The following is a 16,175-nucleotide window of genomic DNA, read 5'->3' as shown; positions in this document are numbered from 1 at the left end:
TTTATAAATAGTAAACTACAAAAGACATATGACGGCAGATGCCCTCTACATGCACAGAAAAAAACCTGATAAATAAAAGTATGTATAGAATGGTTTTACATACACATAAGGGAGATATTTGGAGAGGAGTGGGAAGAATAAAGAAAAAAGAAAGTTGAATGATGACTATTATATATAAAAGGAATAGTAGGTTGTACATAATAGATTTGCAATTTCATGTACAATCATCTTTTTTCTATTCTGTGTTACGGAAATGCTTGTTTTATTTCTTAAGTTCAGAATAAAAAATAAAAATTTTAAAATAAATTTTCAATAAAAAAGGACAAACAATGAAGATAGTTGGTTCAGTTGAGTGAATTCCTTCTCTGACTTGCCCATTTCTCACAAACCAAGCTTCACAAAGAACAACTGGAGTTTCCTGTGGCAGTTTTATACTTTGGACAAAGAGAATGAGATGTCCACAACCGGAGCCTTTAGTTCACTTAACCAAGCAAGGTAAGACAAGCAAGTTTAGAGGATAGTCTTAACACTTTTTAAGGAGAAATCTGCAAGGGTGCCAGAATTAGGATATTGCTCCTACTATACCACATTTCTATAGTCACTCTCCAGTACCTATTGTTAAGTTCATTTTCTATATGTCTCTTTTAAAATTTTAAGTTTGGGGGTGGCTAGGTGGCGTGGTGGATAAAGCCCCGGCCTTGGAGTCAGGAGTACCTGGGTTCAAATCCGGTCTCAGACACTTAACAATTACCTAGCTGTGTGGCCTTGGGCAAGCCACTTAACCCCCATTTGCCTTGCAAAAACCTAAAAAACAAATTAAGTTTGACAGGGAGTTCTTTGTGAATTCACATTGCATTTTTCCTCTTTGAAATAATTTTCTTTCATGACTTGAGAATCTGCCACCCTTCCTGGACTGACTTTTCCTGTAGGATTTTCTTCCATAAAATCCAACCTGTCTTTCCTGTGAAGCTTGTAAAATCTTCAGAGAGCCCAGTTTTCCCTCCTTCTCTATTTCAAGAGTGCTTAAAAAATGTTTACTGATGGATCACTTTCCTCCAAGTCCCCATCATGTTTGTTAGAGCAACCCATTCCTCCTCAACAGTAAGGACTGGATTCTGAATAGATTTGTCTCCTTTTTTTCCTTCACCTTTTGAAAGACAAAGTGATCCTTAAGGCAAAGCAAGAAGTGATGATTAACTGCAATCCTTTTTGTCAGAGCTCTAAGAGATTCTGGATATTTGAAGTACTCTGTCACTATTATGTCATACCTCTGTATCAGACTTATGTGGTATTTCCTGAGGTCTTTATTTCTTCCCTCTGTCCAGATGGTTTGTACTGAGATGAAAGAATTGATTTTGTTTATGCTTCCATTTATTTTTACCCCAATATTTTCCACCATGCTTTTGCTCTCTGGCTTCTGGGACAAATTGTTCTCATCCATCCATTTCACTGGAGGAAGGCTTTACATGTTTGTTATCAATATTCCCCTAAGTCAGTGATGGATTTGAGGCCTGCCAGTTACCTTCCACCTTGTTTAGCCTGCTTTTGAAGAAGATTTTACCAGGGCATGGCTAGAGCTCTTTTGGAGCCCCAGGTGAGAGTTGGATGAAAGGTGAAGAGGTGGATGAGTAGTCCTGAAAAGCAACCTTCACACCAGAAGTGCTAGTCCTCCTGGAACACTCCATACAAATACAAATACAAACAATTTCTCCTCTCAAAGAGCTCATATTCTAATGGGAAAAATAAAACATAAGGAAAGTTCTAGGTGTACATTCAACCTAAGTCTGGGTTCAAATTCAAGCTCTGACACTTACTACTGATATTTACTTTTTTCCCCTTAAGTAAAAAAGGGCTTATTATTTCACATTAATAAAACTGTATTTTTGTCCAAATAAACAGGGAGTTCTTTTAAAAATGATCCTCTCACACAGTGATCAGTTCAAGTGGAAATCAAAGGAAATTAGTGCATCCAGGAAAGAGTCATCAAGCAGGCAGGAAAAATCAAAGGGAAGACATGAGAACTGAATTGGATCTGCCAATGGACATGTTTATACTGAGGGTCTATGATGGGCATGGTGTAGTATGCAATATTATCCATTTCAACAAGAAATGGGGACCCCTGAGTCATTTATAAGGATCTTTGAAAACTGCACATTGACTTAGAAAACCACATATTAAGATTATTTATGTTTTATAGTATTTCCATTTATTTTGCTAAATATTTCCCAACTACATTTTAATCTGATTTAGGCCCCACTTGGAAGTGTTGGGAGAATCCATGTTTGATACCTCTGGTATAATAGAGCATAAGATTTGAATAAGAAAGGCCAAGGTTCTGTGATGCTAGGAAAGTTACTTCATCTCTCATTTTCTTCATTAGTAAAATGTGGGGATTGAATCGGATGGTCTCTAAGGTCTCTATTGGCATTAAATTTCTGATTCCATGACCCTTACTGAGCTTCAGTTTCCTCATAGGCAAACTAGAGGTATAATCTAATTTGCAGTATTGGTGTGAGAAAAAAATGTTTTGTAAGTTTCCATGTGTTATAGAAATGAAAGCAATCAATAATGAATCTTAGAGTGTTATGTCAGAATGATTTATTATTGCTGTTAGTTGTCCTGCAAGGAAGAGTTTGTGTGAAATCTGGAAGAGGGCAGTGTTTTCCTTGAGAACTGATATGAACATTTTCTGCAGCTCTGTTCTTTTGCCAGAAATAATGGGCATGAAATAATTATCTGACTACTGGGGAGAGGGTGTTATTTACTATCCTCTCTGGGATACCATTAATTAAACCTTTGAGATGCCCTGCTATAATTATCAGTAGTATAGAAAATGATGCACATTCTGAAGCTCTGAGTGCCAGGCCATCAGGCCCTGGCTCAAAAGAGAGCCCAGGCACCTGTGTGGGTTATAGGAAAATCTGAGGACCCTTTCCCCACTGTTTTTGAATGAATATAAAATATATTAGGTCATCTCATTGACAAAGCCCTGCTTAAAACAGTGAGAAAGGACTGGCTTCTTCTCAAGATTCTCAAGATAAAGGCTAAGTGTCTTCTGAGGATTGAATTCAACTGTATTAATTGACTTAGAGGAAATGCTATGGACATAACCCTAAAAAATATGCAAGTGTTATTATTAATTCAAACCACCTCTCTGACCATAACCTGAGCACTAGAAACAGTAAGGAAATGTAGGATCTTGAAAACAAATGGGATCCATCTAGAATGTCCTGATAACAAAAAAAAAAATGCATCATAAGGCATAGGTTGTAAAATGTTATATTAAAATCCATGAACAAGGACCAGTAAAATAGAAAGGTATCTATGTCTTTCTTATAATACAATATAATATAATATAATATAATATAATATAATATAATATAATATAATATAATGTAATGTAATGTAATGTAATATAATATAATATAATATAATATAATATAATATAATATAATATAATATAATATAATATAATATAATATAATATAATATAATATAATATAATATAATATAATATAATATATAATAATATAACAGCCAAAGAACTAAATATAATTTCAGAGTGCAATCTTATCATGGCTGCTCATTTTCTGGATCTTATTTAAAAAAATAATTGACCTTCTGAAAGGAAGTCTGAGGGAGATGAGGACCCTTTCCAAAGGGTTGGGGGTGTGGCTAGGTGGTACAGTGGATAAAACACCAGCCCAGGAGTCAGGGGTACCTGAGTTCAAATCCAGCCTCAGACACTTAATGATTACCTAGTTGTGTGGCCTTGGGCAAGCCACTAACTCTATAGCCTTGCAAAAAAAAAAAAGTTTATGTTCTACCTGGTTCTTCCAGAAAAGGAAAAGAAACAATCTGTATAGTCTTTGGTTTGGAGTTCGTGGATAGATTTTAGGGGCCCTTGAACTTGAATGAATGGGGAAAAATGTATATCTTTATTTTTGCTAACCTCAAAATTTAACATCTTCAATTATTTAGAGGCATTATTCTGGGGAGAGCCCAAAGACAGATTTCAAGGGACCTGTGAATTTATCAGGAAAAAAATTATATATTTTTAATATAATGGATTTTTGTCATATGTATTTTATTTTATTAATTTAAAGACAGGATTTTGAGAATATATTATAGGCTTCACTAGGGATCTACAGTGCACACACACACACACACACACACACACACACACACACACACACAGTTAAGAACTCCTGGATTAGATTCATGGGAACTAGTTGTTTATATTCTGATAAAGGTAGTTTAGGGGTGGCGCCACCCTTATTTATTATTACCATCCCAACTTCCCAAGTGATATAACACTGCAGCATGATATCTCAGATGGTTACTTGCCTTCATTTCTTTAGTGAGCATGATATTTTCAGGGATATCTGAGCTGACTGGTAGAGAAGAAGTGACTGTTTTGCTTTCTTCTGTAGACAACGGATGTGTGTATAACAACGTTTCAGCCTCTTGCCTAAGGCCAGATAGTTTTTCGTGTAAAATCTTAACTCTAAAAACAACAGGGGGAAAATCTGTAATCAGCAAACTTTTTAAAATAAATGCATAAAACTATATCAGGACATTTAAGTTCAAAGTAAGTTTGTGCCTATTTACTAACATCTCAATTACCAAGAAATTAGGTCACTGGGATTCTCAAACATTCATACTGATGCTTAGTCCAGCTCTTTCCCTCGAGACATGGAAAAACTGCCACCAAAGAGAGTGTGAACCTAGCTTAAAATCACACACATTAAGAGTTTGTTCAGACTCTGCCCTTTGACTCCCAGTTGTCTACCATTTCCAGATTCTCTATCAAGGAGACATGGTCATTTTAATTTTTGTTGATATGCTCAAAAATTAAGGACACATTCAGCTGTCTCAATTTGCAACATTTCTTAGAGAGTTTTGGCAAGCAAAAATGAGATCATCTTTACCTCCTGTTTACATTCCATTGGGTAAGAACATGTCTTTGACATACATTCATTTTACTAGAAAAGGTAAATATTATAGAATAGTGCCTAGTTTCTTTATTTTGTTGATTATTTCTGCCTGTGAATACCCTACACCCAGGTTTGCTAATATTTCACTGAATAATTGATAGTCACTGAATAATGGATAGCTACACCACCTCAAAAATAACCTTTGCTTTATTACATTTGAGATCAATGTTGAAGATTCCTTCAAAATGCTAACCACAGAGCAGGAAGACAGTTCCTCGGGGAAGGAAGAAAGAAGAAACTCCATAATTTAGGGAATTTAAAATTTAATTCATTTTTTGAGTGCTTGTGGCATACAAGACATTACGATGGGCACTAGGGAGGAAACAAAGAATGGAAAATATGATACCACATGGGGATGGTTCATCTGCTATTTTCAAAGGGCTCTCATTTCTGCAGTCACCTCAGATTCTCACAGCTACAATATCTAGCAATTAGCTAGAGCTGTAGGCTTGGCAAGCTTCACATATGCTGTATGTTTGTGTTCCTCAGAACAACCCCTGAAGGAAAGGAATGTCATCATCACTGCCATTTGACAGATGGGAATGGTGAGGATGAGAATGATTAAATGACTTTTCCATGGCCACACAGCTAGTAAATGTCTCAACATTTGAACCCAGCTCTTCCTGTCTCTGAGGCCCCCCACTTCATCCCCTGCACCAACTAGTTACCTTCACAGGCAAGGAGGGCTAGAATTATCAGCTTGTCTTACAGAATGGACTGTGAATCAAAAAGAGTTCATCACTTAATAGCTAGGACAAGACCCTAAGTTCTCCTAGAGCTGTGGAGGATCAAATGAGATGATATTTGTAATGTATAAAGTACTATATTAATGCTCTAGGTATCATTATCATCAGTAGCAGCATTATTAATCCAGCACCCTATTGACTATGCCACACTGTCTTTCCATGTTATAATCATGATGTGAAGTCCCTAGTCACAAAGGATTTTTCATCCTTTATTTATCGTGGAGGACAAGATGGATGTGAAACGTGTAGATTATAATCTTAGTAAATGCCCAAACAGAAGGAGCTTTAGGCAAAGAGTTTCCCAGCTGGGGTTCTATGAAGGCCCTAGAAGGCCTACAGGAATTGGGGGGGGGGGGGTGCTTAGAATGTGAATAGCCAAACTGAAAGGAAAAGAAATGCATCCAGCATAGTAACTAGACTGAAGACAGCTTCAGTTTCTTGTGGGTACAGATTGGGTTTTGTAGCTTTTAAGGCTCCCCTAAAAATACAGTCAATCAGTTGCCTTCTTTGGCAGGAAAGAAATGGGGGAGTGTCGCAGGACTTGTTAAAGGTAAGCTTTGTCTCTGGGGGAAATATAGTTCTCTGGAGTTCTCAAAATTCTCTTTATTAACACAAAAATCTCAAAGGTGGCGAAGACTCCTTTTAAAATAGCATTCTGCTTTAGTCAATAAGGAGAAAAGTAAACAACACACATGTTGGTTCTGTTTTCTTGGTCTCAGAATATTTAAGAAGACAAAGTATTTGGGGAAAAGAATTCCTCAAAATCTACATCATGTTCACACAACTCTTCTACAGAAGGAGAGTATTATATGAATGTGAGGGATCAGGAAAGGATCCTTTAAGTTGGTAACCCTTGAATCAATCCTTCAAAAAAAAGAGGATCGGATGGATAAAGGGAGTAGGAAGTCAGAGGATATAAAATGAATCAAGATTCGGGGCTGAGATGAACAGAGGTTTTGTGAAGGGAGAGAGAAGCTTGGAGACATAAGGCCAGAATAGATGGTGCAGATATACAAGTTTTGATGTGGTCTCCAAATGTTTTGATTGTTTACTCCATCCGTGAAAAACAATTCAGAGTATCCCCCTTCCCACTATGTGAATTAGTATTATCAACTAGAATTCATATGTATTAGAATTAGTATTATAATACCAATACTAACAAGTATGTACATGATAAAACTTACACAAAAAGTAAAGAGTTTAAAAGTTAAAAGAAGAAATAATATTTGATCCTAGAGGCAAGAGTCAGTGGAGTTTATTGAATAGGGCAATGAGTTGACCAGACATGCAATTAAGAAAAATCATTGTGGCAGCTGTGCAATGGATGTACTTAAAAAGCAGAGAGGTTTGAAGCAGGAGGATCAATTAGGAGTTATTGCAATTGCCCAGGCTAAAGGAGATGAGGGCTTGAATAAAAGTGATGAGAAGAAGGGCTAAGATACAAACTGCAGTACATTTTACAATTTAAGGTGCATCATTAACGTTTTTTCTATCACTTTCTTAAGCCCTAATCAATCAACCAAACAAGAAAAAAATCAAGCTCTGATTTGAAGTTGCTGTTTTCCAAGGAGTAGATGCTCACAAAGAATTTAACAATGACACGAATTGGTTTGAACTGGCCTCTGTCTCATCCCTGGATGTAAGTGATGCTGTGGAACAAGATATGCCAGGATATGATGACTGATTAGACTTGTGGGGTGAGGAGAGTGGAATCAGAAATGTTGTGACCACTGCTCTGAACTATGAAGTATTGAAAATTTCTGACTTCAGTTTTTAAAATAAGGGTAAAATGTAACCCAAGTAGCCAACCTGCAGTTACTGGATTGATGGACTTCTGTGATGCTATGGAAAGGACACCATTCATGGAGCCAGGAGACCTGTCATTATTTAGTTTTCTGGTTTGGGGCAGGTCATTTTTACATCTCTAGGCATCTGATTCTTCAATTATAAATGTCCCACTACAGAAAACCTCAGATCACTTCCAGCTTAATATTCTAATCCATAAGAATTCTCTTGACTCTCTTCTCTTTAGGTCTGTTTTTTAAAACTGTTTTCAACAAGACCTCACCTGAAGCAGCTCTACCTGCCTAAAAACATATTCTGAACATCAGAATGTTACGACGTCACATTTTTATAAACCTGCTTCACTTACTTGTTCAGAGGAAGCCATGAAGATTTAGAATAGATGTGGCTGGAATTGAACTCACGGGCATCATAAACCCTGGCAGCTTTGATGTTAAAAGCATACAGCAACATGACCTGGAAGGAGATTAAAGGTCAAGTAAGCATCACACCAAAGATACTCTTTGCCTCACATGTTTCCATATCAGTACCACAGTCATCTTCCAAAACCAATACTTTTTCCCTTTCTCTTTTTTCCATTGGATGGTATTGAAAATGTGAGTTTTTTTCCTTCACTTCACTATGAAGTGATAGAATGTAAAAATCTCACTAACCTCTTTCTACCTTGAACCTCAGATGCATTTATAGCTTGAAACAGGCAACTCATTAGATTAGATTAGATAACATACCATTTATAGTAATAAAGAGTTGGCATGGTATAATTGCTAGGTAGATGACTTTCACATCCTATTTCTAATACATATTAGTTGACGCTAGGCTAGTCACTTATATTGTGAGTGACAAAGGCACCTTTAATTAATCAAATAATAAACATTATCAAGTGTATATCAATGACCAGTTTAGTGCTAGGTGTTGGGCATTCAAAGACAAAAGTACAGCTGTCCCTTACCCTTAAAAGCTTATAATCTACCAGAGGAACCAATCTGGGGCAGCTAGGGGTACAGTGGATAGAGCACTGGCCCTGGAATCAGGAGGACCTAAGTTCAAATCTGGCATCAGACACTTAATAATTACCTAGCTGTGTGACCTTGGGCAAGTCACTTAACCCTATTGCCTTGAAAAGAACAAACCAAAAAAAAAAAAAACCCAGAGGAACCAATCTAGTCACTAGCCCTAGAGTATATGAAATAAAATAATGCATAGCAAAGTTGGAAAGATAAGTCAGTGACAAGAATTTCTAATATCTGGGGTGGTTAGGTGGCACAGTGGATAAAGCACTGGCCCTGGAGTCAGGAGTACCTGGGTTCAAATCCGGTCTCAGACACTGTGTGGCCTTGGGCAAGCCACTTAACCCCATTTGCCTTGCCAAAAATCTAAAAAAAAATTTTTTTTAATATCAATAAGGATTTTGTATTTGACCCTAGAGTAAAACAGGGCCCCACCAGAATTGATGGACAATCAAGGAGGACAGGTGACATGGCAGCAACGATATGCTTTTGGAACATACCTTTGGCAGCTGTAAGAAAGATAGATCAGAGAAGGGAGAGACTTGTGATAGGGGAGACACAATGAGGGTTTGAACTAGGGCAGTGGTCAAGAAAATGGAGTAAGGGGTATGGATACTAGGGAGGTTGTGGAGATGACAGATTAAATATGTGAGCTGAAGGAGAATGGAGAATAGATGACGACCCTGAGGTTGTAAACCTGAGTGACTGCGAAAATGGTATCCTTGACAGAAATAGGGAAGCTAAGAAAGAGGGGTAAATTTTGGGCAGGACAATGAATTCCTTAAATTCCTTAAATCCCAATGAATTCCATTTTGGATATGTCATAGATGGCCACTAGAACCCTAGTTGGACATATCCAGTTGGTGATGAGGCATTGGTGTACTATGGAGCTCAAGAGATATGAGAGAGAGAAGAAAAGAGAAGGTGGCTTGGGACACTGCTTTGGAGAACATCCCAAGATTGGTGACATAATATGGATGAAAAGAGACTGAAAAAGAGGGGGCAGGTAGACAGAAGATAGAACAAGAGATCAATGCAACAAAAATTTCAAGGTCATTCAGGAGAAGAGAGTGATCAAGAAAGTCAAATGTTACAGAGAGGTCAAGAAGAAGACCAAGAAAAGGCCATCAGATCACTAGTATTTTGGAGAGAACATTTCCATTGAATGGTGAGATGGGAAACCAGACTACAAAAGACTGAGGAATGAGAGGAGAAGGGGAGGCAATAAGACAAGGCAGTCTTTCCTAAGAGTTCAGCCATGAGAAGCAGAAGAGATATAGGATAAATGGATGCTAAATGGTTGGTTGGTTGATTGAAGGGATGGTAGGGAAATGGAGGGCTCTTTTAGGAGGGAGGAGATACATACAAGTCACTTAACCTCTAAGTACTCTAGTCAACTTGAGTTCATTCCCATTCACTTGGGATTTCCCTATATTAATGAATTTACAAGTCCATCCCCTATCCCTAGGAATTTGGAACTGAAAGAAGAAAGCATCTGGATAAGTGGGTTTTCTTCAAACATTTTGGGGAGTATCAGTTAAAAGGTTGCTTTGTTTATTATCTTGTTGGGGATAAGACTAGAAATATTACTGAACTTGTAATAGCAATGAGTTCTGAGGATTGAGGGTAAACATGAGATGGCAGAATAAAAGAGGCCAACAGGAGAGGCAGCGAGTTTTCAAAGAATAAAGGCACAGCTGGTGTTATAGGATTCTTGGCTTTTCCAAGGCAGAATTACCCATTGAGTTGTAAGGGAATGTGACCTGCAGAAGCCACCAGAGACAGAGCTAGGGCACAGTCCTCAGGAGCTAGGAAGCAGGAGAGGCAGGTTGGGCCAGAATCGAGGAATTAGGGGTATCATGGCTGACAAGAGAGCTAGAAAAGACTGGACTGAAGAGCAAAGCTTCATGGGGAAATAGCCAGAGGGATTTTTCTCCTTCCCTTCTCTAGGAGGCAGAATCAAAGAGCTGCTGAAGCAGGAGGTCCCTTTGTACACGGCTCCACTGTCATTGGTAGAATAACACATTGGAAGGACTGGGCAGACAAATTTCTCAGTCCCCTTCCTGCAAAGTTTTTAAGTCTAACCCTGCTCTCTTATTTTCTCAGAACTAACAAAGGCCTGGGCAAAATGTTACTTCCATTCCTTCAATTGATGGGTATCAGCAAATGCAAATGAGATAATATGTTTGCAAACTTTCAAGGGTTTTAGCAATGTGAATTATTTATTATAAAGAGTATTAACACAAATGGAACCCTTTGGGCAAGGCCCTTTTATTCATCTGCCCTGTAAAGCAGGCAGTCCTTCAATTTCTGTGTCCTGAACTCTTTCAGCAGGCCAGTGATACCCATGAACCCCATTCTCAAAATAATGTCTTTAAATGAAAAAATAAAACAGAGTTACAAAGAAAACCCATTATGCTGAAGTATATTTTTGAAAATAAAAATATTTTTACAAATAAGTTCATGGAGTCTAAGTAAAGAACCCCTGGCCTAGGAATAATGAAACTCCAGTTTAGGAATCCTTGGTATTGTGCAAAGACAACTGACCTTGGAGCCCAATAGATTTAGGATCAAGTTCTGCCTCTGACACATGGACTGTGTGAACCTGGGCAAGTTTCTTAGAATCTTAGTGGTCCAAGGAGACTCTTTGAAACTATTAAATTATAGGCATGGATTGGGGAAAGGAGATTTCACACTTAAAGTAACATATACTACAGATTAAAAATTTATATCTGAGAACATCCCACCTCCATTCCTTGCTACAGATCTTAGCTCAAAGAGACCAAGAAGCAATAGAGAATCTTTTGCTTGAAACTAAGAATGCAATCACCTGCCTAAAAAAAAAATTCCCAAAATGGGAGGTAGGGAGAAGGGAGACAGGGAAGGGGGGCAGGTAGAAGCCCTTGGATTGACCTGACAAACATCAAGGTCAGGGGGCATTTCTTAGTTCTTCACTGACCTGCTCTCACCCCTGGCAGTAGTTAAATTTCTTAGAATGACAAAATTTCAGACTAGAAAGAGACCTCTTGGGGCCTTCTAGTGCAATCACAACCTCCAATGAAGAGGAACTTCCCACCTCCCAAGGTAATTCATTCTACTCTTTGATAGCTCTCATTATTTTTAAGCCTCAATTTGCCTGCTTAAAATTATTCGTCATTACCTGTTCTACCTTAGTGATGAAACCAAACAAATCTTATCCTCCCCTTCCCTTCAAATATCTAAAGATAGCCATCATGTCTCACCATCAGCCCTGCCCTTACACATCCCAGTCCTCCATACCCAACCTCATCTTAGTCTTCTCTAAGTTAAACATCTCTAGCCCTTTCCATCAATCATATATGGTATGAACTCAAGACTCCTCCCCATCTTACATGTTCTCTTCTGGATCCTCTTCAGGCCTTGGTGTCAAACTCGAATAGAAATTGCCAATTACCAACTTTGAAATCACAAATTAACATTATCTATGTTATATTTTAGTTTCTGGAGAAGAAAATGGCAAACCACTCCAGTATCTTTGTCAAGAAAATCCTAAACGAGGTCATCAAGACGGAAATGTGACTGAATCAAATGTCATTTTATTTGTTCTGTTTGATATTCAATATTTAGTTCTGGTCCAGGGGGGCACTTGTGGATGACAACATAGCTCTACAACTTACCAATGTCCCTCTTAAACTATAACTGAACACAGTTCCCCAGAGGAAGCTTGACCAGGGTTAGCTTTATTCCTGTAAGCACTGCCTTTCTGAATGCAGAAATCTTGGGCCTATCACATCACAATGCTGACTCCTACTGGCCTTGTACTTCACTAAAATATCCAGATCATGTATTTGGGAGTAATGCTTTGGTACCCAAGTGTTTACCTTTGTCCCCATTGGATTGCATTATTCCAGGTGTTGAACATTAGTTTGTCAAGATGTTTGTGGTCCCTGATTCTGTCATTCCATGTGTCAGCTATTCCTCCCAATTTTGTGTTCATTGTATAAATGACAAGTTTGTCATCTATGTCTTTATCCAAGTCACAGATAAAAATGTTAAATTCAGGAGCAGCTAGGTGGTGCAGTGGATAGAGCACTGACCCTGGAGTCAGGAGAACCTGAGTTCAAATCCAACCTCAGACACCTAGCTGTGTGATCTTGGGCAAATCACTTAACCCCACTGCCTTGCAAAAAACAAAATAAAATAAATAAAATCCATTAAATTCCAGGAGCAGTCCTCTGGAAACCTCCTTCCAAACTATCATTGAGGCACCAAAGACCTAAAATGTTCTCCTCCTTCTGGAGTATCATCTTCTTCTGGTTTTCCATCTGACTCCTCCTTTTATCTTTCTTTGTTTCTCTGACTTTTTTCAGTAAGTATTTGAAATGTTCCAACCACTATAGCTATGCCAAATTGCCAAGAACATAGCACTGGTCAAAGGTGGGACCGCCATTCACTCTTGAGTCAAGTCATAAACAACCAGTGAGGGGACTCTTAGCTACTGGTTATGGTCCTAGTCTTATCTGCACACCGGAAGTGCTACATTTTCTCTAAGGTGAGAACCCTCAACACCAAACCACCATGTGCTCTTTTAAGCTCTCCAATAGCTGGCTAACTCATTCTCATGGTCATCTAATTGTCTACCTTTACTCCCTCCAGGTTGTGAATTCGCATTTGCAATGAAGGCTTCAACCACTGACCTGGATGAGGGTCTCCAGGCTTATGACCAAGAAGATGCTACAAGAGGCATCTTTTGCCAAATTAATTGAACCAAGTAACCCTGGAGGTTCAGGAGGAGGCTTGATCCACAGAATCACAGCATTTAAGAATTTGAAGAGATCTCAGCAACATACCACAAGCGGTGAGCCCTCTTTTGCATAAAGATCTGCAAGGAGAAGGAACCTACCTTCTTAATCAATCAACCAATCCGTCAGTCAGAACTTATTAAGCTACTGCTGTGTACCAGGCCTTTTGCTGGGTGTTAGAAATATATAGACAAAAGTGAAACAATCTTTTGGACAACTCCAATGATTAAAAAGCTTTTCCTGACATCAAGTTTAAATATGTCTGCTTTCCGTTTCTACCCTTTGCTCCTAATTCTTCTTCTGAATCGATGCAGAACAAATTCAGTTCCTCTTCCACATGGTAGACAGTGATCATTCTCCCTTGAGTAGGTTTTTTTCTCAAATTTTTATCATGGGCTAGTGTCCAAGTCATAATTACTTTAGGAATTTTCTACTTGAAAGTCTAAGATAAGGATGCTTAGGACTCCAACCTCATCCTCCCCTCTGTCTTTTCTGTGAATTTCTCCCAGTCCTAAGCTCATATCTCAAGTATTAGAGAAAGACTGTAAGTGCAACCTAATTAATAAATAAAACCTGCTAGGATGTGATGTGATGGAACCACAAGAGTAGTGATTAATGGTTAAATGTCATCCTGGAATAGAGTGTTCCAAGTACAGGTCTTTGGACTTGTTCTACATGAACAATTTTACAATTGACTTGGGGGTAGGTAAAGATGGCCCCAAGTAGGTAAAAATGGCCACACTGATCAAAGCAGATTACTCAAAACTAAAGAAAAATTAAATAACTTGGATTAAAAAAAATTTCACTAGGTCAGAATGGTATCCTAAATTTAATGAAATTTAATACAGATAATTTGGTTAAAAAAATAAAATAAAACCTTGAACATTGTCAGGATGGGGAATGTGTAGCTAGATAATAAACAGTCTATATGAAAAAAACCTGGAGATGGGAGGGAATACAAGGATATGTGCTAAACATGTGGTCTTATCTAAGTCTAGTTGCCCTTCAGGACTTCAAAACAGATATCAATGTGCAAATAAAAGGACAACTGATAGAAAATAGAGGAAAGGAAAGAAATTATCACAAGAAGTGGAACACAGAAAAAAATCAATGGAGAGACTGAAAAGATGAGTAACCACCAGAATTCATTTATTCTCCTATAATCTGAATAACTCTTCTTCCTTTACCTCCCATTCCCATTCCCCTTTTCCTATCCCCAGTTGTCACTTCTATAGCTTGTCTTCCATTTTTTTAGGCCCTGATTAATGCAGAGGAAACTAAGAGGCATACTAAAGTGACCACAACAATTATATTTTACATTTCCTGTCAAGATTTACAATGTTGGATTTCAAGGGCAGAGCCAAGATGGTGATGTGGAGCTAACATGCTCTCAGAACTTTTCCCTACCAACAATAAACGAAGCCCCTGCATGGGCATTAAAGCACAGATTCCACCAAGAAAAAGAGAAGATTCAAAGAAGTTTTCAACAGTAGACAACATGGAGGATCTTCATGGTCATCTAATTGTCTACCTTTGTTTCTCTGACTGCAGTGAAGGTCTGCCTCTTTAAGGGAAAAGGGGAAGTAAAGGAGGCAGGAGAGCAGGAAAACCAGAAGAAGGCTGTTAGCCACAGTGCAGTCCAGGTCCCTAAACTTGATGATATAGGCCCAGGCAACTAGATAGCAAGTCATCAGGGAGGGTCCCAACCCCCAAAGAAAGCCTGAACCCTGGGAACATCAGGGCAAAAGATAGGACTGGGTTGGGAGTAAACCACTGTGTAGGCAGACCCTGAACATAATAAAGGAGGAAATAAACCTCTGCAAAGGAAAGGTTAGACTGCATAGGCAACATCTTGGCCAACAAGAAACCAGGGATCAGACCCCAGTCCCAGCATAAAAAAGCTTGGATCTATATGCCCCATCCCCCAGAAGCAGAGTTAAAACAACAAAGATGAATAAAAATGTTAAAAAAAACACACATTATAGAAAACTACTTTGCATATAAAGATGATAACAATGTCATGTTGGAAGAAGAAATCAGTGAAAAATTACTCACAGGTGAAGTCCCAAAAGAATCTATGAATTGGACTCAAATCCAAAAGCTCATAGAAGAGCTTGGAAAAGAATGTAAAACCAAAGAAGAGAAGAAGAAAAATGGGAAAAAGAAATGAGAGACATGCAGGAAAAATATGAAAAATTGACCAAAGAAACCAACTCTATTAAAAGTAAAAATAATTGGGGCGGCTAGGTGGCACAGTGGATAGAGCACCAGCCCTGAAGACAGGAGTACCTGAGTTCAAATCCAGCCTGAGACACTTAATAATTACCTAGCTGTGTGGACTTGGGCAAGCTACTTAACCCCATTTGCCTTGCAAAATCCTAAAAAAAAAAAAAAAAAAAAAAAGTAAAAATAGCCAAATGGTAAGAGAAACACAAAAACTAATTGAAGAAAATCGAACCCTAAAAACTAGAATTGAACAAATAGAAACCAATGAATCTAGGAGACCACCAGGTTTATTCAAACAAAATGCAAAAGTAGAAAAAAATTGAAGAAATTGTAAAGTACCTTTTAGGAAAAACAAACGACCTGGAAAATAGATCCAAAAGAGATATTATTTACAAATAATTGGACCACTAGAAAGCCTGGATCAAAAAGGGAACCTGGCAAAATATCATTATCAGGGAAAAATATCCAAATCTGTTAGAACAAGAAGACAATTCAGCCATTGAAAGAATACATAGAACTCCTCCAGAAAGAGACCCCATGATAAAACTCTAAGGGCTGTTATAGGCAAATTCCAGAACTCTCAAATAAAGGAGAAAATTCTGCAAGCAGCAAACA

General features: G+C 38.1%; 1 protein-coding gene across 6 annotated transcripts in view; it reads right to left on the bottom strand.

Annotated features, from left to right (window-relative positions):
- Window positions 1–4,127: 4,127 nt before the first annotated feature.
- Window positions 4,128–16,175, bottom strand: part of CFAP54 (cilia and flagella associated protein 54) — a 225,198-nt gene continuing 213,150 nt past the window's right edge. For 4 of the 6 annotated variants that reach the window (XM_074226630.1, XM_074226632.1, XM_074226628.1 and 1 more), the window contains 2 exons: window positions 7,896–8,002; window positions 4,129–4,507 (listed from right to left, as the gene is read on the bottom strand). In XM_074226630.1, coding sequence (XP_074082731.1) covers window positions 4,276–4,507; window positions 7,896–8,002 — 339 coding nt within the window. In that variant the 3' untranslated portion in view covers window positions 4,129–4,275. Of the gene's footprint in view, window positions 4,508–7,895; window positions 8,003–16,175 lie in introns of all 6 variants that reach the window. The other 2 variants (XM_074226629.1, XM_074226631.1) reach the window with 1 other exon arrangement.

The sequence above is a fragment of the Macrotis lagotis genome, chromosome 2 (genome assembly GCF_037893015.1).
Source record: "Macrotis lagotis isolate mMagLag1 chromosome 2, bilby.v1.9.chrom.fasta, whole genome shotgun sequence".
In the NCBI taxonomy this organism is placed as follows: domain Eukaryota; kingdom Metazoa; phylum Chordata; class Mammalia; order Peramelemorphia; family Peramelidae; genus Macrotis; species Macrotis lagotis.
Note: the sequence above shows the minus strand (reverse complement) of the source record. Positions and strands in the feature narration are given on the sequence as shown.